At 35.7% G+C, this 24,721-nt stretch overlaps 1 protein-coding gene across 2 annotated transcripts; it reads left to right on the top strand.

The window, feature by feature from the left end:
• The first annotated feature begins 2,794 nt into the window (after positions 1-2,794).
• LOC123523751 (N-acetyltransferase ESCO2-like) lies at positions 2,795-24,427 on the top strand. 2 transcript variants are annotated; one of them, XM_053539396.1, is made up of 10 exons: positions 2,795-2,894; positions 11,989-12,056; positions 14,030-15,310; positions 16,036-16,141; positions 16,593-16,724; positions 17,871-17,966; positions 18,550-18,627; positions 21,175-21,240; positions 22,173-22,348; positions 23,861-24,427. In XM_053539396.1, the coding sequence occupies exons 2-10, from the start codon at positions 11,998-12,000 to the stop codon at positions 23,988-23,990; spliced, it is 2,124 nt and encodes a 707-aa protein (XP_053395371.1). In that variant the 5' UTR covers positions 2,795-2,894; positions 11,989-11,997; the 3' UTR covers positions 23,991-24,427. The 2 variants fall into 2 exon arrangements, with proteins under 2 accessions (XP_053395371.1, XP_053395372.1); XM_053539397.1 differs by lacking the exon at positions 2,795-2,894 and adding an exon at positions 8,257-8,437.
• The last annotated feature ends 294 nt before the right edge of the window (positions 24,428-24,721 follow it).

Below are 24,721 nucleotides of genomic sequence, written 5' to 3' on the forward strand. Positions count from 1 at the left end.
AGACATCATAAACCCACTAGCGAATGATCTGTCCTCAGTGACTGTGAGACTTGCTGTTCCTCGTCTTGACCGCGGGAAGCAAAAGGATGAAGGCATTCGGATCGAAGAGCCTCACACTTGCTATGATCAATGAAGACTATCCTCCGGAATTATGGACTCATGTCTATACGGACGGATCAGCCACATGCGCCGTCAAAGATGGAGGAGCAGGAGTTTTCATTCAATACCCATCTGGCAAGAGAGAAACACTACATGCAGCCACAGGAAAACACTGCAGCAATTACAAGGCAGAGACTGAAGCACTCATGAAGGCCGTCTCAATGGTTGAAGACTCGGCAGAAGAAAGCTCCTCAGTCGTCTTTCTCACAGATGCACTGTTTGTTATGGAAGCTCTGATCAACAATAAAGTTCCGCGGCTAGCCAGGAGAATGCAGAGCCTGAGTATAACCTGCAAAGTAGCACTTCAGTGGATTCCATCCCATTGTCCCAGATAGCAGACATGCGTTGGCCCAACGTTGGGTCAACGGCAGACTCTTCGTTGGCCCAACGAAGATTTCCAACGTTGGCCCAACGCCATTTTGCTAATTGGCGCAACGTTGGCCCAACGACTGGAATCATACACTTATCGTTGGCCTCCATTGGGCCAACAACTGGTATTCTGCACTTATCGTTGGCCCTCCATTGGGCCAACAGCATTTTTTCGACTATCATGGTTGATCCAGCGTTGGGCCAACGCTATCCCAACGATTACGAAACTAAAAAAAGGACTAAAACTAGCATTATTTAGAACATATTTTATTTTATAGTTGAGATTTTGTTAAAGTTAACCAAAAAGATATCTAACATTTATTTAAAGTTTGTTTGCAATTTTTTCTGAAGAAATATAACAGAACATTTCATCACTACAAGATGTCAAATATTGATTCCAGCCTTTTACAAATCTAAATATTATTCTTTTTTTCAGCCACTGATTAAATCCTACTAAAGTGAATTACTGTCTGTATATTAACTCATTATATATCCAAGTTGTGTTTGATTGTTTTCTTTTTTTCACTGAAGTTGCTGCTTTCTTTTTTTCTTCTTGTTTTTTCTTGTGCACCACAGTGCTAGGCACTCCATTGTTACTCTCTTGAACAGCACCCTGTAAAAAACAAAAATCATAATGTTGATTAACCATCTACGTTAAATTGATAAAAATAACTAAAGAAATGCACATAAACCTCTGGACATAAACTTGCGTAAAATGTATGAAATTTAATTTTGTCTGTATTTACCCGAGAAAAATATGTCAGAATTAACGAGAATATGAGTTATTTTATTTAAAGAATTTAATACTCAACACAAGTGCCACCCGCCAGCTTTAGATAAAAGTATTTAACATATGGTCAAGTCACATGAATATTATTTGCATACGGGATAAAATAAAAAAAAAATCTCTGTAAGATTCCACAACTTTATCAAAAAATATTCAAAAACTTCTACTTACAGTTTATAGATGGTAGACCGGGTTTTTTGTTAATTCTATATCTATCACATGTTTAATAGTTTCCTTTACTTCACATATATGCAGCTAGAAATCTGGCCTAGAGAGTAAATATAACCACATTTTCTGGGATTTCTTGCATAACCGGGTTAACGAGAGTTCATGTTCTGGAATACTCAACAGATTTATTGTAAACATTTTATGACTGTATAAATTAGATATTTGTTATAGCGTTAGTAGTGGGTTCTTTTTCAATATTTTTTCACATTTTTTTAAGGTAGTAGATTTGAAATAGTTCAAAATGTCATTACGGTTGCAGGTAAGTTTAATTAGCCCAGATTTAACTGATTATGAATTGGTACAGAAAAGTATTTAATTGTTAATTAAATATTGCATGTTACACATACACAACGTGTATACCTGTAGGGGCTTATGATAAAGCAGTCACCTGTAAAATATATCATTATTATATCATTACATGTACTTCTAATGGGTCAACGTTGGGCCAACGATGTTTTCTCTGTATAAGTCTTTCCCTGAAAATCAATATTGGGCCAATGCAGAGATATCTGTGACTGAAATTCCAAGTTGATTCAACGTTGGCCCAACAGCTGTATTTACAATACTTATTAATCATTGTTGGGCCAACATTGGCCCAACAACGATTATCCTTTGACGGTTTTCTGCCGTTGGCCCAATGACTTCATGTTTATAGGGGTGGACTTGCAGGCAATGAAGAGGCAGACAAACTGGCTAAGCTAGGAGCTCAGTCAGAACAACCAACAGAACCTGTGAGTTACAAGGAGAAAGTCACCATCATCAAGGCACTAACGAGACCAAGGATGGAGGAAGATGCTTTTCATCTGCTTGATCGGTCTGAACAAGTAATGATGGTCAGGCTCCGCTCAGGGCACAAGCTCAATGCTCACATGTACAAGAAATACAGACTGACACCATAGCCAACTTGTCCATGTGGTGAAGAAGATCAGACTGCGGAGCATATACTTCAGAGATGTAAAAGGCATGACCAGGAGCGAGCTGCGACTTGGCCGATAGATACCTCAGTCCACCAGAAACTGTATGGAGGCATTGAGGATCTTCGGCAAACCACAAGTTTCATCGAGGCTACTGGTCTGACAGTGTAGACGCGAAAGACAAGAAGAAGAAGAAGATAATTTAAATTTATTTAAAGTAACAGCGTCTTCAATACCTTGCGTCAAGGACAGCACTGTTCTTTTTCGTAGAGTACTTAAAATATCTTACCAGTCTATTCCTAACGGCGCTGAGTAAATTATTCCTCGGCAATTATATCCGCTTACTTTTTTGAGCCAATGAAAATGTTGGATGGTTGCATGCGCAATATGGCGCCAAATGTAGATTGCGGGAACTGACCAAAATAAGTTAAAACAAGGTAAACCAGTTAATTCTCTGTATCAATAACAAAACATAAATATTTATTCGTGCCATAGCCCTACTGTACTTGTCGCTTATTCTCAGCAATCAGGAACCTATTAGACCTGTCCATGTCGCAATGGAATTATTCATATATCAAACGGAGGCAGAGTGGGTTTTAATGGCTTAAACATTTGTCTAAAGTCGGCCTGTAAAAGTAGCATATATTTTGTCATATCTAGTATGTATTTGTATCAGTAGCTTGATATGAAATACATGAAATAATATCTACGTTACCTGTCGCTATTCGGGTCCATACGTTTCTATTCTTCACGTGCGATTGAAATTTAGGGAATAGCAATTTTTCTTTTTACAATTCTAAGGGATGTAAATAGTAATGTATTTTTAACGACAGGTTACCCCTTTAAGGAAACGAAAATCACTTATACACTACGTTTGACTTTTGTCGCCGAAATCAGCGTGCCTACGTTATAACCATTTTCAGATTTGGATTAAATGTTAATATTCACGGTAAGATATACAGAATTTTGTTTTAAAAAGTGTCAACTGACTCTTTGATAAAAGATATGTACTTTTAAGCTGTTGTCTTGAATACTTCTAAATGGATGTCTGTCAGAGTTATATTGGTCATAAAGTTATAAATTTACTCGATACTAACGTTACAAGGTACTTTGAACATAAAAAATGCAACATGAAAGGTATATATGTACCACATTTGCGTCGATTAAGCCCTTAACCATTTGCAACCCATAAATTAAGATTTGCATTTTTACTTACAGTACATAGCATAATATATCGCATAGAAAATACTTACGTTACTGATGCCTACGTTACTAGTAAATACACTTGTTACGAAAAAGTGTGTGTACGAAAGGTTCAGATTATTCTGACGTAATTTTTTTCATGACGTCAGCAAGGTCTTGTCAGCCATATTTGAAATTGCAAAGATAGAGATTTAACTACATGGAAAAACTTAGATTTGACTTTTATTTTGGACCAGTCTTGGAAACTTTGAGGTAAGATTTTCTATTTATTATCAAAATCTAATATATCTCAATAGGATACAGAGATAAATTGTTATTTTATGATAAAAACACTAAACTGATTAGGACAATGCAATAGTAAGCTTACTGGATGGCGGACAAACACGCGATACCTACGTTACATATATGTAACGTAGGTATCATCAGGTTTGTTTCGCATTTAAGCGTTCCATATGCTAGTAAGTATCCGGTATTCTAATACAATATGGAAGTATGTTCTCTGTAATTTGAGACATACATAGCACACATACAGATAGTATTAAAAATGTAGGGTATGAAATAAGCGCCATAAAGAACGATGGAGACGGATTACTCCAAAATGACACTATAACTCTATAATAAGTTTGTTCCGTGCAGTTCTAATAGCATTCTAAAAACTTTGATATTAGAAATGGATTTTAAACCATATCTCAAGCTAGTCTGCAATTTGGCTGTAAAATGTATAGCTGTTCAAACTGGTAACGTAGAAATCATACTAACGTGACGCTTCTTTCTTCAATTGCAGATGGGGAAATCAAGGGCACAAATCCAGAAAGAGTACAGAGATCGAAAGAAAGCGAAACTTGGAGAAGAATATATGCAGAAAGAGCGTGAAAGAGTCAGAAAATACTACATTCCAGCAAAAGAACTGAGCAATAAGAAGCGTAAAGAGAGAAATGAGAAAATGAAAATAAAGAACAGGCGCTCAAGAGCAAGAGTTCGTGAGAGACTAGAAAGACTCAGAGTTAGAGAATCAATTGATGATGGGCCAAGTGATAGTGGATATGGTAGTGGATATCCCTCAACATCGCGCCAAAGTGAACCAATGATAGTAAGATTACCTGCAATAAATGTACTGTCTAGAGCCAAAGGGGGCAAACGAAAACAAGCACGCGCCTTAGCACGAGCACATAAGTCAATTAATGTGTTAGAAAGAAAGAAAAATGAGCTCGAAAAAAAGCTGAAGACAAAGTCCAAGCAGCTTGAGAGATTGAGAAAGAAATTTGAAACAAGATCAAAGAGCCTTGATACACCATCACAGATCGAAAATCAGGCAACAACACCTAGAAGTAAAACGAGCCATGAAGTAGAACAACTAAATTTGACCCCTCGCCGAAAAAAAACAGTGGCGAAGAAATTGTTGTTGACAAATGTGTTACTTGCCGAAGTGAAGAAAACGAAAGAGACTAGTTCTAGAAAGAAACGATCAATATTACACAATATTGTGGCTGGTCGGATTTCAAGAAAATACAAGTGTATGAAAGCCATCAGTGCTGAAACAGGCTTATCACATCGAGCATTGCTCAAATGCAAATCAAAATGTCTAAAATACAAAATAGAGCAAAGGAAAAGTTTATCAAAAGAGCATGCCAAGAAGGTGATAGAATTTCTAAGCAGAGAGGACAGCTGCAGAATACAGCCCGGTAAAGCTGATAACAAGAAAGGGCATCAGACAAAAGTGTTGACCGACTACTTGAAAAATCTGTGGCAAAAATTTAATGCTGAAAACCCAGAATTGAAAATGTCTTTTTCAACATTCTGTCGTCTTCGACCCAAGCACATCCTTCTAGCAAGATTCATATCCAGAAATGCGTGTCAATGTCTTAAGCACCAAAACATGGCAATGAAGGTACAGGCAATGAGAAAGGTTGGTGTGAGGATAAGTGAGAACCCAGAAAACATTTGTGAACACACAGAAGACATCCAGCAGCTCTTGGATCAAGTACCAAGTGATGTAAATACTGTAACATACCGTATGTGGAAAAAGGTTGAACTTGAGAATAAAATGAAGAAAACAATGGTCATAGAAAGTGAAGTTAGCCGTGATGATTTCTGTAAAATGATCAAGAAAGAAGTTGCCGAGTTTTCTGAGCATGTTTCTAGACTACGCGCCCAATATAGGCAGCTTAAAGTTAACAAAGAAACTCTTCCAAAAGAACATGTAATAGTACAAATGGACTTCGCGGAGAATTATACGTGCCGGGCTTTAGATGAAGTACAGACTGCATATTGGAGCCTCACATCAGTAACATTGCACCCGATCGTTGTGTACTTTAGAGAAGACAATGAATTAAAGCACAAGAGTTATGTTGTCGTCTCAAATACTTTGGTGCACTCAGCAAGCACAGTAGCTGCGTTTATTGACGCACTCTTTACAGAAATGAGAAACCTAAATCCGTCTCTAAAAAGGGTTCATTATTGGACAGACAGTCCCTCTAGTCAATACAGAAATAGGTTCATGTTCTACACACTTGCAGAGCACCAGCAGTTATTTGGATGTGAAGCCCAATGGAATTATTTTGAGGCCGGCCACGGCAAAAGCGCATGTGATGGTCTGGGCGGAACTACCAAACGTATGGCCGATGAAGCATCAAGACAAGGTAACTCAGTTATTCAGAATGCCGAAGACTTCTATGCTTGGGCTTGTAAGTCATCTATGAAAGATGTTAAGTTCCTGTTTGTGGACAAGAAAGAGTGCGAGAAGAAGCAGACCATGTTTGCTGAAATTGAAATAAAGCCAGTTAGAAACACAATGAAACTTCATGCTATTGCCTTTGGACCACAAGACATCATTGATGGCACTGTGAGAACAAAAGAGACATCATGTTATTGCGATAGCTGTTGCAAAGGAAATTTTTGTGACAAGTGGACAGTAGAAAAGTTCAGCTTTAAAAGGAAAGACAGTGACACAGGTGAATCTATTGATCGTCATACAGAAGATGGAAACAATCAATTCAGAGCCGATATTGAAATGAACTCATCAGGCAAGTCTATGAATGAAATATCCAATATGTCTAAAGGAGAAAGAGAAACTGATACTCAAATACAGAGCAACATCAGTGTGTTTGAAAGTCTGAATCCCGGAGATTACACTATCGCTCTTTATGATGATCAGCCATACGTTGGTAAAGTATTAGAGATAGACGAAGAAGAACATGAATGTAAGATCAACTTCATGGAAAAGGTAAAGGAACTTTACAGATGGCCAAGGCGAGAAGATGTTTTGTGGATTAAACAAGACGAATGTGTGGCCAAAATAGATGAACCGCAAAAAACAGGAAAGTCCGAGAGGCTATTCAAACTCACGGATGTGGCCAAACGCCTCATTTCGGAACACACAGTGTAAAGTTTCTTCATTACACTAGGAGGTGTCAAATGATGATATTTACGTTACCATGATGTGTGTGGGGTAGTTATAATGGTTACGTAGATCTTTTGGATTGAAAACGACATACTACAATTTAAACGGATACTGTTTGGTGAAGTAAAACAGGTTTCTACACAGACTCAGTTTATTATGTGGCATTTATTAACATTTATTATCTGATGATACTTGCGTTACCTACGTTACTGTTTTGAAGTATGGCTAAATATATGTTACGTAAGTGATTTAAAACTGAAATATGCCATTCAAACGGATTGTTAATACGTATGTTACAGAAAGAAACTTGAATCGTCCACAGCGACCTCGCTTTTTCATACATTAAAAGTAAAATTGAAATAAGACACTAGCAAAATGGGACTTTGCTCCTGCAAATGTATGTTTTTCAAGTATGTTCACGTTTTTTTAGATGATAATAGTTTTTCTGTTAAATGTTCTTATAGTTTCAATCATAGTTACAAGACTTTCAATAATGCATACCTTAATTTGACAATTATTTCTTTTTAGATCAAATATGATACCTACGTTACATTTACCATGATGTACATCGGTCAATGGCTTGATTCACAGACGAAATCAAAAGTTTTTTTCTTTTTTTGTGCTGTTTTCTAAGGCTCACAAGAGAGAATATATGCCAAAATAAAGTATATTGAATTTGCTGTTTATTAGTGTTCATGATTGAAAAATACATTATATGTTTAGTTTAATAAAATGTTTGTTTCAAGCACATAGTTATCATAGTTATTATTCACTTATTTCAATGTTGTCTGTGTTTAAGTTTACGAAACCAAAAATGTCTTAATTCATGATGTTTGAGCGCCAATGGGAAAACAGTAAATTATACATAAACAGCACAAGTTTAGCAGATATTCACGTTTAAACTCATAACTAATTAATGGTAACGTATTAATCTTCATATTTAAGCCATGCCATTTCAGCAACTCATAATTCTAGTCAATACGTCTTGATGTACTTCATTTCACTAAATCTGAAGCATTAAAAGCTACATTTATAGGAATATAAGCCCAAATTAAACAATATTCTACTTTGATTTTTTACATGTTACTATTTTCTATATGTGCCTTATTACTGAGAATGAGCGTTGTACGCCCTGGAGGGATCACATATCTCGCTAAATTACTGAACTGCAAATAAGAAGTTTTGAATTATAAATTTATTTCGGACCTGGTGCAAAAATTACCCAGTAAATATAAAATAGATCTACTGAACAAAAGTTAAAGCACATCGTTTATCAACTGTATAAATAGAGAAGACACAGACCGGAACTATTGATGCGAGGAAATAGAAAGCAAATTGGGGAATATACGTCGTAACCAAAATTCCCATCAACAAAAGGTAGGTACAGTGCTTTAGGGTATTCTCGATATCGACATTATGGATAAAATCCTGTTTTCAGGTATAAACCACTAATAAACGCCCGTTCCCGTTTCACGTTGAGGGGGGTATCTGCCATTACGCTACATGGCGGTAGTGTTTAGATGATCCTTTTTTAAAGTTTTAAACAAAGAAAATGAATAAAAAAAGTATTGCAGATTATCATTAAACATTGTCGTAATTAAGATATAGCAAAAATATCCTCAAAGTTTACTTTTTTAAAAATTTTATCTTTCATTCTACACTGCCGCTTCCGTGGCTCGATACTGAAGGTGGGAAATTATTTGCTTTTTTCAAGATAAACAGATTATTTTTGAAAAAAAAATGTTGCCGAAGTCATAGAATAGTATTTCCATTGTGAGAAAGTAAGATCTTTCATAAATTCTTATCTTCTGGCAAAAATAATCGCTCATAATCATATTGTACACGGTCTTTATATCGGTTAGCGGATAGCCAACTAATTTTTCCTGCATTCCAATTTAAAGAAATGAAAATAGTAGCTTTTTTATCAGTATATCAGGCAGAAAACATCTATTCTTCTTAAAACATTCAGCATTTCATACAAATTCATGTGTTTTTTCTCTCCAAGCCATTGTTTACATATGAGCTGATTTAGGGTGTACAGGATAGTTTTGATCATTTTTAGCTCACCTGTCACATAGTGACAGGGTGAGCTTTTGTGATCGCCCTTCGTCCGTCGTCCGTCCACAATTTCTTTTCTGCACGATAGAGGTTTCATTTATGATTTTATTTTAACCAAACTTGCACACAACTTGTATCACCATAAGATCTTGGTTCCTTTCTTGAACTGGCCAGATCCCATTATGGGTTCCAGAGTTATGGCCCCTGAAAGGGCCAAAATTAGCTATTTTGACCTTGTCTGCACAGTAGCAGCTTTATTTATGATTTGATTTTTACCAAACTTGCACACAACTTGTATCACCATAAGATCTTGGTTCCTTTCTTGAACTGGCCAGATTCCGTTATGGGTTCCAGAGTAATGGCCCCTGAAAGGGCCAAAATTAGCTATTTTGACCTTGTCTGCACAATAGCAGCTTCATTTATGATTCGATTTTAACCAAACTGGCATACAACTTGTATCACCATAAGTTCTTGGTTTCTTTCTTGAACTTGCCAGATTCCTTTATGGGTTCCAGAGTTATGGCCCCTGAAAGGGCCAAAATTAGCTATTTTGACCTTGTCTGCACAGTAGCAGCTTTATTTATGATTTGATTTTTACCAAACTGGCACACAACTTGTATCACCATAAGATCTCGGTTCCTTTCTTGAACTGGCCAGATCCCATTATGGGTTCCAGATTTATGGCCCCTGAAAGGGCCAAAATTAGCTATTTTGACCTTGTCTGCACAATAGCAGCTTCATTTATGATTCGATTTTAACCAAACTTGCACACAACTTGTATCACCACAAGATCTTGGTTCCTTTCTTCAACTGGCCAGATTTCTTCATGGGTTCCAGAGTTATGGCCCCTTAAAGGTCCAAAATTGGCTATTTTGGCTTTTGCAGCCATATAGAGACTTCATTTATGGTTTTATTTGATACAAACTTCCAAAATAACTTAAAAACAATAATTCTTGGATGCCATGACAAATCAGATCCAAACGTAGGTTCAGAGTTATTTTATATCTGATTACCTCCCCTGATTGTAATCAAAATGGATTTATATCAGTAAATACTTATAGTACTTATTTGAAATTTCATTATTGTCATTTGTCAAACTGAGCCAATCAGGGTAGATAACTATGGACTGATTTTATGTCAGATTACCTCCCTTTATTTCAAATTAAAATGGGTATATCTCCGTAACTAATGAAGATACTGATCTGAAATTTCATTTATGTCAACAGATTTATTTGGCAGATCCTTCTTTTCTTCACTTACAATAAATTTTTTTTTTAATTACTTCCCTTTTACGTTACTATAAATAGCTTATTATTAGTAACTTTTTTATTATTGGCCGTAGGGAAAAACCAAGACCACTTTTCTGTGGTACAACATGGATGGTACCTCCAATTTGTAGGTGTATTTTGACATATCTGTACCTTGTAAGAATTTTTTTCTTCTTTTTGGTTAAATTTCTTCCCTTTGTTGTTACTGTCCTTTGGACTTAGATATTTTTTCTGAGGACCTTCTTGTCCTCAAGTGCAATGATAACAGGTGAGCGATATAGGGCCATCATGGCCCTCTTGTTTCCATTATTAGTTTAAAATCCACATTTTAACAAACTTTCCAAGCTTTCTTTACTATAAATCAGAATAATAATGTATTCTCTTTTCAAAAACATTCAGCTTAAAAATTTTTAATTTCTATCAAATACTTTTCATTCACTTACGTTTTTTACATATACACTGATTCAGTCTATAGGGGATAGCTTTATTTTACATTTGATGACATATGAAAAATAACACAACAAGCAAATATCTAAAATGTATGTCAGAATGTCTGTTTGCATGTCAGTAAAAGAATGTTATGAAAATTTATACAATAATTCAAGTCTAAATATAAAATTTATCAATCTATCCTCTATACCCTAAAATCCGCTATACCCTAAAGCACTGTATTTGTCAAGTTCGATCTTCACTTAGATGGTCCCATTTGGACACTGAGTATGTATGTATTATTACCCGAAATTTAGGGAGGACACGTTTCATCTGTCCTAGTCCAACTAATTTGATGCGATCTTAGGAAATATTGAGATAATTTTTTCATATATGGGCAATATCCCACTCTTGTCAAACGCTCGTAAGATCAAAATAGTTTAAGCAATTTCCGATGAAATTTTCATTGCTGCCGACTTTTTACATGCTATAGGATTTAATGCCGATTATTTCACGAATTGGCCTAAAATTCAAATAAAATTTACATGCATCGAAGGGGATTCAATTCCTCATTGATTTATACAAAAATTATCAAATAATAATATTATTAGAGTGTGCGACATTAACTTTTTAACTCCGTAGCCAATGGGGCTATGGACTTCAATTTTTTGTAGCCCGACAGAATTTTTTGTAGCCCAACTAATTATTCGCTCAAGAATGAACTAGACTTTCATTCTAGTAATATTTTATTTAATTTCTTTTAATATACTGCTGTAGGCTCAAGAATGAACTAGACTTTCATTCTAGTAATATTTTATTTAATTTCTTTTAATATACTGCTGTAGGTTGGTGAATATTGATATATTTCAGAAATTTGTATGCGTTTTTCAGACAGCTAGAACGAAGGCTAGGCCTCTGGTTACCTAGACTCTTCCTTTCTTTTTAATGACATAATCTCAAATTGAAAATATTACAGTTTGTGTCAAATAGATCGTGCACTATGGGAAGGTCAATGGAAAACCCAGTTATTAGAAAAATGGGAGGTGGGAAGGGTTTTATCATACAGGTCACACTGATTTTAAATAGATGCAAATGCTTATTTCATTTTTGAAAACTTAAGAGCTAAGTTTCAGTTTGAGAGGACAAAAAGCTATAAATTTGTGTAATTTACAGAATTTTGTGATGGAGACCAGACATCAGAGGAAACGCAGGTGGCAGAGTTCTCCTGGCAAAAAAGCAAGGTTTGTGAACAAGAAATCTTCTGTTTTGTGAAATATTTATCTGAAGTTGTGAATGGCTACTCATTGTGAATGGCTACTATTACCAGTCTTGATGTCAACATTGGCATTCATACCCTTTTGCTCACATAGGAAGATTTTGATACTTAACTAGCTATATAAATCTGCAGGGCTCCGGAAATTTTGATAACTCAACCGGTCCGAAACGAAAATCCTGACATCGGCGCTACCCCACCCACCGCATTCCCAATATTACACATTTTGTAAAACGTGATAGGGTAAAGAAATAAGCATGTCATGCATTAAAACTGAGTTACCAGTCACCGCGTGTTACCATATAATGAAGACAGTTATCGTGTGATCGTTACTTTGTTTAAATTTCGATGTTTTTCCGAGATAATACGAGGCATTGACACCGTGTGCGTAACTAGTCTAAAAGCCAACGCACGTGACTTCGATACCGTATACATGGCAGATACTTTGTGATGTTTCCTCATTCTTTGACGGAATTCTATAAAATACAATGCGTCAAAGTGAGTTACACAACACATATTTTCTGCTAAACAGCCTCAGTATTTAAAGAATACTCTGCCGCGGACCGAATGTGTACGTTATTTGAACGCCGAGATCGAATTTCCCGCATGTATAGTACCAAAACGTCACGCGGGTTGGCCACGGATATTTCATTTCACTTACGTTGTGCTTCAATAAGCAACTACATTTTATAAAGTTATATGTTCTCTTCTGATGTAAACAAAATTTCATTTTGAAACGTTTTTTAAAAGACCGATTTGATAAACAGTGCCACTTCGGTTTTTTTTTATCATTCGTGGTTGCCCGTCCATTTTTTTCTTTTATGTACAATCGGGTTGCAAAGACGATTTTCAGCATTTGTTTCAACTGGAACCCCAACAAATGAATCATGTAATTTTTTCAAATCAAGTAATTATAAAAATTATTTTTATCGGTTTCCGTTTGATGTCTCATTAAATCAAAGAAGTATAAAATACAATTATAGCTCTTTGATTAAATGCAGCGACCATTTGTTTGTTACCGTGATCAAACATAGCCTTTTGAAATAAACCATCCGTCGGATTCTAAATAAAAGATGTGGATCCCCGTCGAAATGATTTGGATCCGGTCAGAAACGTTAGGAAACCAGTCAAAAAATGTTTAATACACCGCAGTCGGCTGTCTGCAAACATTAAAGGATGTGCCGCGCGAGCACTGATTGCGTCACGCTCTAATTACGGACTGATTATCAAAGTGACAGTCAGACCGATTGACACGTTTATTGATTATCTGAAGGTGCGACCAACAATTTCCTACTTGGCAGGTGATCGTGTATTGAGATATCAGACCGAAATTTATACTTTTCTCCATTTTTACGGGACCGATTTTTTTCGTTTTTTTCACTTCACGAATCGGTCTGAAAAGTCAAAAATCGGTCCAAAACCGACAAACCGGCAAATCTCCGAAGCCCTGTAAATCTGGTATAACAATCATATCAATAGAAAAAAGTTTCTAGGGTAGTGGGGTTTTGGTATTACAAAGGTTCAGGTTACCCAAACATTTTTTTGGGCCTGACCAAATTCAATTTTGATTGGCATTGAAACTTAAAAAAAGTTATTGTTTAGAGTAACCCATTAAACCAACGGCTATCTACTAAAAGTTTAAACCCCCAATGCTAGAAGTTTTTTGCCAGTATTTTCATGTTAGCAAAAGGAGTTTTGAAATAAAGTAAATAGAAATGTACATTCAGTTTGTCAGTTTACAGTTTCTGACCTGTGTAACATTCCAGTGTCGTATTCAAAAGTATGTCCTATGTATGGTGAGTACCCTAGTTACAAATTTTAGAGAATTTTCCTCAAAGTATTTGTTCAGGTTTGACATTAGTGCCATTAAAAGAGTAGGACAGTAACTACATTTTGCAGGGCATACTTCCCCATTGAATTTGCTTATTGAATTTATTTTAGAATGGAACTTGACTTTGGGCAGAATACACCATCACCTAAAAGAATTAAACTTGGAACTCCAGCAGTACCTCCAGCCCATCATGGTGCTGAGATAGATGCTGACTCATTCACAATCAAGTCATTCTATGGAAAGCGGGAAAAGATAAGTTTTCCTCATTCCCCAGGTAGAAGAAAAGCAGTGGATAAAGTTCTGGAAAAGATATCTGATGAAAATACAGACTCGGAGAATGACAGACCTGCAAGAAAGAAAAATGTTGTAAAGAAACATGATGGTAAGAATGAAAGTGACATGTCCAGGTTTGATTTTCACTCGTCCGACTCTGGTGATACTGAAAATGAAGGCCAGACAAGGCCGGTTTTAAGGCAAAAGAATGCTGAGCATGGGAGCAATAAGAAAGTACCACTTGACATTGTAAAAGTCAAGAAAACACCAAAGAATAATTCTGGTAAGAAACTGAAAGTGCCTGCTAAATCAACTGGAAAGATACCGAATAAAGTCGACAAAGATCTAGAACAGGAAAGGACTCCCATGATAACAGGAAAGAAATTTTTCAAATCTCGATCACCAGCTTCGGCAGATAAATGTTTTGGCAATTTGGTGATTAAGAAAGGTTTTGATTTGAAGTTTTATCCAAAGAGATTAAATTTGTCTGGATCGAAGTCAGAAAAGCCAAAAAGTGCTAGTAAGAGTAAAAAGACAAAGCCCAGGCCAGTAGATAAAGTGAATGCTTACAAAGCTAAGGGTTTTGACAAAGATTCTGTGTTCTTTGTTGATGATAGTGTTAAACCAGATGGAACTGAACTTAGTGATTCTCAGATGGAAACTTTGAATGAATCTAGGAAAACAGTTACATATACTGAGGAGGAGCAGGTAAATGAAAAACTTGACTCTGGAATTGAAACAGCTAATTCCAATGATTTGTTCAGCAGCTCACCAGATTTGATTGGCGGAGATGAAAATCACATTGAAAAAGAGTCTGAGAAAAACTTAATGAATGAAGGAGAGAAAAATTCTGAAATTTCCAGCGATACAGTGAGTTTGATAGGTGCTGGGTCAGAAGACTTGTTCTCTAGTAGTGGTAGATGCACCCCTGTTAATGAACTGAGTGGAGAATGTACTCCTTTAGAACAGACACCTGTTCAGAGTAAACAGGGGTCACCGTCTGGATCAAGTGAGATAGGTTCTGCAGAGTCAGGGACAGGTGGTTCCAGTTCAGTAAAGCTTTTCCCAATATTTTTGAAGAAATCACCTTCAGCTTCTAGTCAGTTGGGCAAGCTAAGGTAAGTAAGCTCTTTGTTTTACTTTGCTCAGGTTTTAAATTTGAAGTAAAGGACGCTACAGTTCGGGTTCAGTAACTTCTGACGTTATTTCAGATTGGGTTCAGTAACTCTGACATTATTTAGTTTGAAAAATTCCAGTGATGCTTAACAGAAAAAAAGTCAGATTTCTTTAGAATGGGTAAGAGTTTAGAAGATTAATAAAAGCTGAGACTTGCTGCAAATATTTGCATAATATTACATGATTCAATCAGCATAAAAAAGTTTTGGCAGCATTTGTAAGTGTCAAAATCAACATTTGAAAATTGACGTATTAATCAAATTAGTTTTAAGGGAGTGCAGCAATAAAAAATTGTCTTAAACATACAATATGTGCCCTTAACATTACTTAATAATGTCTAGTCATTGACTTGCACATTGTTACTTCATTGAATCTGATTCAACCAGGAAGCATATATATATCAACACTTCCAATATTTTCCAATTTACCTCATGCTTACATATATTGTGGGAGGGTGTGTTTCCCCCTTGGTCAAAAATTTATCCGTAGCACTTTTAACATTTTCAAAATGAAAGTATCCACATACACATTTTATCCAAGCATGAAGATGGTAGATTGTATTCAGAGCTGTTGATGATGTTGAAGCTATCTGAGAGAGTACTGGCTGTATGTACTTCGGCATACTTATTTATGTTTAATCATCAGAATGAAGTATCTATGATTACAGAGGAAAGAGATCACCACGGGGAACAAGATCTCCTGGGGGATCGAGCAACAATTCACCGTTACTGAGATATGTGAAGAGCAAAGACAATCTGGAACAAATGATCATTGTAAGTAATCTTTATAAATACTCCCTGTAAAGTGTACGAGATGTTTTAGCTGTACAAAAAATGTATTTTAATTCAATATAGTTGTCGATTAACATCATTAGCTTTTCCAGAATATTGGTATTTCCTGAAATGACTTTTTTTAAGTAAAAAAAACATCATATCATGGTCTTTGGGCACTCTGTTGCAAAGAACGTCAGTCTTATCACTAGATTTAAGTAAAAGAACTAAGACAATGCTTTCAGCTAAGGCATATATTACCGAAGCAGATAATAGAAGTTAGGAATTTGATTTTATACTCTTAACTTCTATTCAACATGCTGTAAGTAACATGTTTAATATCAGAAGTTTTCTGACGAAATTTGTAAAAATGTTATTGGAATTAAGCTTCCTTCTATATGCAACCAAAATTTTCTTATTTATATAACATAATTGTTTTTCCACATATTTTCAGGATGCTGGTCAGAAGAAGTTTGGAGCGACGCAGTGTGAGGTGTGTGGAATGGTGTACACAATGTCTGAGCCTGCTGATGAAGCCATGCATGTCAAGTTCCATCAAAGTTTACTCAATGTCCTCAAATTTCCTGTAAGTACACTGCAATTGATATTTGATGTACTAGCATGTATATAAAAGGTTCTGTTGAATTTCAAAAGATACTTACATGTACTGACACGAGAATGGCTGGAACATTCCACTTGCATTGCAGGGGGTGAGGAGTAAATGTTTATAATGTTTCAGGATAAAACCATGTCATTGAAATGTTGTATCTATTAGTCGGTCATTGGCAGAATTACAGTGTTAAATGCGCTTTCGTTTTATCATATGGTTTCATTTTTGTTTGCTTCGCCACTTGTTTAATGAAGGCAAAATTGTTTATCACAGCCAGCATTGAGAACTTCAAGCCTATGAAATGCTGACTGAAATTTCGCTTTGTTTTGGCACCGACAAACGAGTCCTTTTATTTCGTAATACATTATCACTTAGATCCTTAACCATAGAATAGACAATATCTTTTTTCATACTAGAAAAGTTCAGTTCAGTCCATCATAGTTTTCAGTTTGAATACATAACTATACATATGATCAAAAGTAGTCAAAAAGAAGATGGCAAATTGCTTTTGTAAAAAAAGGTATGTCAACATACATGTATCCCAGACTGGTTTACATTTTTACATGGCGTGATGACTGCTTTTTGCCAATATAATTGTGTTTGAATTGTTCAAGTAGCAATGCAAAGAATTTCTGGAAGTAAATATCAGCTGTTCAGAAATTGTTCGGGTAAAAAATTTAGCATGAGGTTAAAACACTTGAAAAAAAAATCTTGTGCATATTGAAATATTTATTCAGCCTAAAATACACAGATATGCAGCTTCTCTGTGCATTGCGGTCCTATACTGCTCGAATTTGGAATTTCTGAGTTGCAAAAACATGTTTAAGAATGAGTTGCAAAAACATGAACTTTGGTGCGCTGGACATTGGGTGGTGGATGGGGGTGCAAGATGGAAAAACACATTCATTGGATTGATGTTATTAGGAGCTGGACCTATTAAAATAAGAGAGCTGGGTTAACAGCGCATAAATGGATTAAACTTTAATAGATGATTAGATTATTTACTAAGTTATTTATCAGCAGTTTGAAAACTGGAACAAATTGTGATCTGTTAAAGTGGAAAACAGACTTACAGTACACACTGAAATTAGTAGACTATAGTTGCATGTTTATATTCTCTAGGGTTGGAAGAAAGAGCATGTTGTCCAGGAGTATATGGATACAGGCAGCCGAGTTATCATGGTCACTGCAGAAAGTCCAAAATATGCAACCAGGAAGGTAATTTGTTACTTATGTCATAAGATACACTTTGATTTTGGCAGACTGTTGCCAGCTAGAAATGTTTTGTGTGCTTTTCTTTAATCTTTACCTAGCTAAATTTCTAAAATGGACTTTTCTATCATTCAGTTTGGGCAGTACCATTTTTTAAGGGGTGTTCACAGAAAATTTACTGTCTAAATAGCGAACAGTGCAGACCATGATCAGATGTGCAGGCTGATCTTGGTCTGCACTGGCCACAAAGGCAGAATCAGTAACACTTGCCGCCAGCAGGCTGAAGGTTAACAGTGTTTAGACTTCTACAAAAATGAGAACTTAAAACATACAGATCTGTTTTAACTCCTAGGACAACATATGAGATCAACATAATGTTAGGAGGTAATAGGGAATGTTTTGGTCTGGTATATCAGTTAAAGTTTGCTCATTTTTTCATTGCTGAATCTGTGCATTTGCTGTAGAATACATCTCTACATTTAAAGCCTTTATGAAAAAAATATAAGCAATACACTTAAGGCTTTGAAGTTCAGACGTGGGAAATATTCAGTTTGCCTTCTGGCTAGATTAATTTTGATATGAATTTCAGGTTGAAGAGATAAACAAAGTTATGGGAGAGGAACTTGGCTTTGCGGAGCCAACCTTGAGTTTTAGAGCATCTTACAAGGTAAGCATACAACACTAGATAGAAAAGCTATCCATGTGTTTAGTGTGGTGGTAGTGCAATGGCGACAGACCTCAGGATGTAAGCTTAACTTGGATTTGTCCTTGAAGCCTTTGGAAATAAATAAGACAGTGCCTCGGAAATTTTCTGTTTTTGTCAGTTTGGGCCGATTTTACACATTTCAGACTGATTTATAAAAGAAAAAGGAAAATCAGTCCGTTAAAAATGGTGTAAAAGTATAAAATTTGATCTGAAAGTTGGTAATTGCACCCTTAGATCCTCAGTAAACATGTCAGATGTTATAATTGCCACCTTGGTAATCGGTCTGTAATTAGCACATGACACTGCAATGCTAGTGCGGTACATCCTTTGATAATATGTTTGCAGCTAGCCAACTACAGTGTCTAAGGAACGTTTTTGACTTGGACCGACTTCTTTTGATTTAGATCATTTGCCAACTTAAATGTTTTGATTGCTTTTGACCAGGACCAACTGTTTCATGCATCAAATTTTTTGTATGTTTTAAATATCTGAAAACTGATAATTAGATAATTTGTATAAAACATATTGTATTAAAACTTCCTGGATTGTTTTATTTTGAAAATCTTATGTTTGAACACAGGTAATAAACAAGAAAATGGTTATTGCATTTACTTTAATGAGACCTATATGTGAAACCGATATAAATGATCTTTATAATTACATGATTTTTGTCGAGCTCAAGGAAGTGAAGACATAGTTGTCCAAATGGCTGTTTGGTGTATGTGGGTGCGTCCGTCCGGATTTATTTGTCCAGACCATAACTTTGACATGCATGGAGCAATCTCATTTATATTTGGCATGAATGTTAACCTCAGTGAGACGGAATGTCATGCGCAAATCGCAGGTACCTGTATCAAAGGTCAAGGTCACATTTGGAGGTCAAAGGTCGGATACAAGAATGACTTTGTCCGGAGCATTTCTTTTTCATGTATGGAGGGATTTTGATGTTACTTGGCACAGTTGTTCACCATCATGAGACGAAGTGTCATGTGCAAGAATCTAGAATTACTTCCCTTTGTTGTTACTATAAATAGCTTATATTGTAACTTTTTTATTACTAGTCGTAGGGAAAAATCAAGACTATTTTTCTGTAGTACAGTATGCATGTTACATTCAATTTTAAGGTGTATTTTGACCTATCTCTACTGGTAAGGATTTTTGTGTGGACTTAGATTTTTTTTAAAGATTTACTTCCCTTCGTTGTAACTATAAATAACTTATATTGTAACTTTTTGCAATCATTTTTTATTTGGCATAAATGTTTGCCTCAATGAGACAGGGTGTCATGTGCAACTCTTAGACCTTTTGACAGCTGACGGCTCGACATTTTGCCTGTGGGCATCTAGTTTAAAAATACATAATACATTTTGCGGTTTGGCTCAAACTAGTACAGAAAATCAGCTTGACAACTTTACTTCAAAAAAGTTGGGCTGGCAACCTGAATGTTAAAGAAAACAAGTGGCCAGTATCAAATCGGTCTGAAAAAAATGTTCTGAAATGATGTTCATTTTAGCAAGTACAATGATACTGTTTACGTCACAAAAAATGTTTAATTTTACAAAACATAGTCGCTTACTGTAGTACAATGCCAGAGAAATTAAATATACACCTAGGTTGTTCTATTGCATTATTAGGGCAGCAAATCCATATGAACTTGGTACCTTGCTTGAGCAGTGTAACATTTTTGCTTATAATCTCCTTGTCTACAGTAGTTTAAATAAGATGAAAAAATGTTGAAGGCAAGAATGTGAGTGCTTTCCTTGGCAGAGACTTCCTAAATACTTTCTTCAAGCACTGCCCAAATCCTGTTCACATTTTACAAATAGGTTTATGACAGAGAGTTTGAGATAAAATTATATTATTGGGGATTCTTCATGCGAGGATGCCACCCAGCTGGTCATGGTGATTTAATACACAGAGGGGCAATAGGGGGACTTCCTCCACTATCAAAGCTGTAAAGTCGCTATATGACTTACAGTTGTGTTGGTGCAATGTTAAACCCAACAAAAAAAAGTAGAAAAATAAAAAATTGGCTTCTTATTGGAATGACTGCAAGTTGGGCTATCATATGTAAAAAGACTTCCAACATATCCACTGCATGCTCTGAAGACCTTAAGGGGAACTTCATTTACTTGCATCTTACACATGTTACAGGCAGTATTAGACAACATTCTTAGTTTGGAACCTGAATACATAATGAATGTCTTGCCAACTCTAAAATTCAGATTCTCAAATTTAAATTTTCTGTGTAACTGCATGATGGTTAGTGTCGAACGATCATTGGTATATCAGACTGTCTTAACTTTTTGGAAGATCAAGTTTACCTTGGTTGAAAAATACTAAAAACTTACAGAAAAACTGTTGTTGTTATTATGTAACTAAAAAAAAAACAATACTCATTGCATTGGTCTCAGTTCAGTTTCTTTGTATAAACTTAATTTAATTTTTTTTTTTTTTTGCATTTGTTGGTGCTTTTAGTTCACAGTTCATCCATCATTTTTATTACAGGCGTTCTTGTATGTATCAGAAGACAAGAAAATTGAAGGGTGTTGTGTGGTAGAGCCGATCAATGAGGTAGGACATTAAAACCAGTAATATGTTAAAGTTGCATGTAATTATGATGTTGTCAACAAGTCAGTATAAAAATGTGAGATTACTGTTGAATATTTACTGCAGATATATAGGCAAAGGAGTATTGTAAAAAACTGTAATAATGCTACACAGTTGTCAGCAAGTTGGCTGTTGAATATGGTACGATATCCACAGACAGAAATTCATGTTGACCAAGGCAGAGGCAAGATCACTTTGAATTTCTGCCTATAAGTGTCAGATCGTATTCTGTGGCTCACTTGTCAGCAAATGTGTTATAACACTGTAATATTCAGATTAATTTATTATTATATTTTGACTGATAACTGACACTTCATAGCAAATGCCTTACTAGTCAACATCTGATTTATTATCTGATAATAAATGCAAATGTGATAAATGATGATTGTGGTTATTATGAATGATGATGATAATGAAAAAGGATGATGAATGAATTGATGTTGCTCATGGTGAATATGATTCATGATTGTGAATGATAAAGTATGATGATAATGGTAAATGATGTGTAATAATAGTAATATTGATGAATGGAGATGATGCATTGGGATGATGAATGATTGGTTCTCATATGATCCACATTGATGAAGTATTGCAAACTGTAAAAGTAGAATATGATATTAGCACTTGTTAATATCATTGATGTATTATATAGAAAATTAAGTATATAGGAGAAAACCGCAAAACCTTTGAAATATAAAATAAATATTCCTCCACTGGTCATGCTCTGGACTAATGGAATACTTTTTAGCTCATCGGATTTTTTGAATAAAACTATTAGGTATTGTCGTCACTTGATAATCGGCATTGGTTAAATTTTTTGTTTGGGTCCACCTTTTCCGAAAAACTATGACATTAATTTTTACTTAGTAAAATAAAAGGATTTTTTCCATAAACAGGGATACAGAGTGTTACCTGATACACAGAGCAGCCAGTCTGCTGAGAACCACCCTGGACATCGGCCATGGTGTTCTAGTGACCAAGCAGAACCTGCGGTGGTTGGTGTTAGTCGTATCTGGGTGTATGGTCAGGCCAGGAGAAAGGGCATAGCATCAAAACTTCTGGACTGTGTGAGGTAAGTTGTCTGTGGGTGTGAAGTCATGCCAGAAGGAAGAGCAAAACTTCTGGACTGTGTGAGGTAAGTTGTCTGTGGGTGTGAAGTCATGCCAGAAGGAAGAGCAAAACTTCTGGACTGTGTGAGGTAAGTTGTCTGTGGGTGTGAAGTCATGTCCGAAGGTAGAGCAAAGCTTTAAAACTTCTGGACTGTGTGAGGTAAGTTATCTCTTGGTGTGAAGTCATGCTGGAAGGAAGGGCAAAACAGCTAAACTTTTAGATTGTGAGATAAGTTGTCTTGGGGCATTGTAAGAAGACCAGGCTGGAGGAAAGGTAGAGCAGATTGTGTGAGGAAGTTGTCTCTTGGTGTAATATCAGACAAGGTAGAGCAGCAAATTTCAGGATTACATGAGGTAAGTGCTTTGTGTCTGAAGTTATGCTAAAAGGAAAGAAATTAAACTGGAGATTGTGTAGGATAATATGTTCACCGCAAGCTGGATGTATAGTCACACCAGGAGGAAAGACTGAGCAGCTTCACTTCCAGATTGTGTGAGGTATGTTGTCTTTGTATAAAGTAAGGCCAAGAGAAAAGGCTGAATAACTTAACTGAAGAAGATGTGAGTCAAGTCATATGATATAGTAAAGGTTTGAAGAAGAATGTTGCATGAAAAATGCTGGGTTTTATCTTGATGTACAGTCAGGCTCTAAGACGAACTTCTGTATGATCTAAGTAGTGTACGAGAGTCATTTAATATACTGTATGGGGCAAAGCATAGTTTGTTTGTATTCGGCAAAGCAAGTGAAAGTACTTCCTATGAAATCATTATATTCATTTGCATACAGTTTCATGATTTTAGCCTTGGGCCATTTTTAGGCCCTTTCCCTCAAAAAAGTCGTTTCAAACCATGCAGTTTTTTTTAAAAGTTGTTATTCTATCAAGATTTTTACTTCCCTTTTCCGAAATACCTTTTCATCCGTGATTAATTTTCGGAGGCATGTCTCTATAAGCAGTTTGATGGATTTTCTGATAACTACACATAAATGTTCACCATGATAATAAGATGTAAATCAGGTATGGTCGTTTTATCATAGGTCAGGGTCAGATATCTTTACATAGTGTCTGCTCCATAACTACTTGAAGGATTTTGATAAATCTGGTAGTAGAAATTATTTATCCAGTCAAGACAGTATACAGAGTACACAACCTAAGTTGTTAGATCCAACATCAAGGTTACAGAGGTTAAAGGTCTTGGATCTTAAGTTTCTGCCCGCTGATTATTGTCTAATCTGCTGGAAGATTTTCACTAAACTAGCATCTATGATTTGCCTTCTCAAGATGGTGACACATGCAGAGTGCAACTACATAATTACTAGGTCCAACTCAAGGTCACTCAGGCAGGTCATAGTTCAAGTAGTTATATTTCAGATTTGCTGATTCCTTTTCCCAAGTCCATCAGTGTTGGTGGCAATTCGAAAATGACCAAGAAGAGGCTTTCAAGAATGTTAAATAAGACTTTATGTTAATATATTTCAGGCAGTGGTCTATATATGGAACTGTTATACCAAAAAATAAAATGGCTTTCTCAGACCCTACACCAGATGGAAAGCAACTAGCTACACGATATATTGGTACTCCAACTTTCCTTGTGTATAAATACCAGTGACAACCAGACAGTTTCAAGAAAGAGTAGACTTGCTGATGCTTGCCAAAGATGCATGAGAAATCTAGTGGGTTCTAAGTACCAGTGATAAATTGTTTTCCAATGTTCCACAATTTTGTTGTGTACTAAAAGAATAAAAAAGAAAAGAAAAACAGGCATATATAAGGTCAGATTAAGACGTACAGTTAAAATAATTCAAAAGACAAAAGTCTACTTCATTGTCACTAAGTGTTATTTTACCTATTGCCTTATTTTACCTTGAATTATCATTTTTAGCACCACTATTTGCAATTTTTCAAATAGTAAAGCTTTTGTTATTACTGTTGTATCTGTGTCTGTGTAACAAAAGTTTTGCATGTAAGCAGGTTTTTCTAAAACTAAAAGCTGTGTGAGTAGGTAGGGAAATTATTTTTTATACAATTTTTGAGTCGGCTAAACGCTTTCAAGCGTTTCCATTAGATTGTCTCTAATTTCAAAGAGTTCATTGATCGAATGAAGTTCAGTTATGTAAATCCTATTTGCTATGACCAATATACGATATAATCTGTCAAATTTATGACTTGTAATTGTGCAATACTCGAATAAAGCCACGTATTTTCTTCCGCGGTAACTCATTAAGCATAAACACTCATAACGATTCTGCGGGATTTGGTAATACATTTGCGCATATGATTATGGTGACGAATTTTATGCCCTTTTGTCACAAAATAGCAAATATGATGTTCACAAATTCA

This window comes from Mercenaria mercenaria, chromosome 3 (assembly GCF_021730395.1).
Source record: "Mercenaria mercenaria strain notata chromosome 3, MADL_Memer_1, whole genome shotgun sequence".
NCBI classification, from domain to species: domain Eukaryota; kingdom Metazoa; phylum Mollusca; class Bivalvia; order Venerida; family Veneridae; genus Mercenaria; species Mercenaria mercenaria.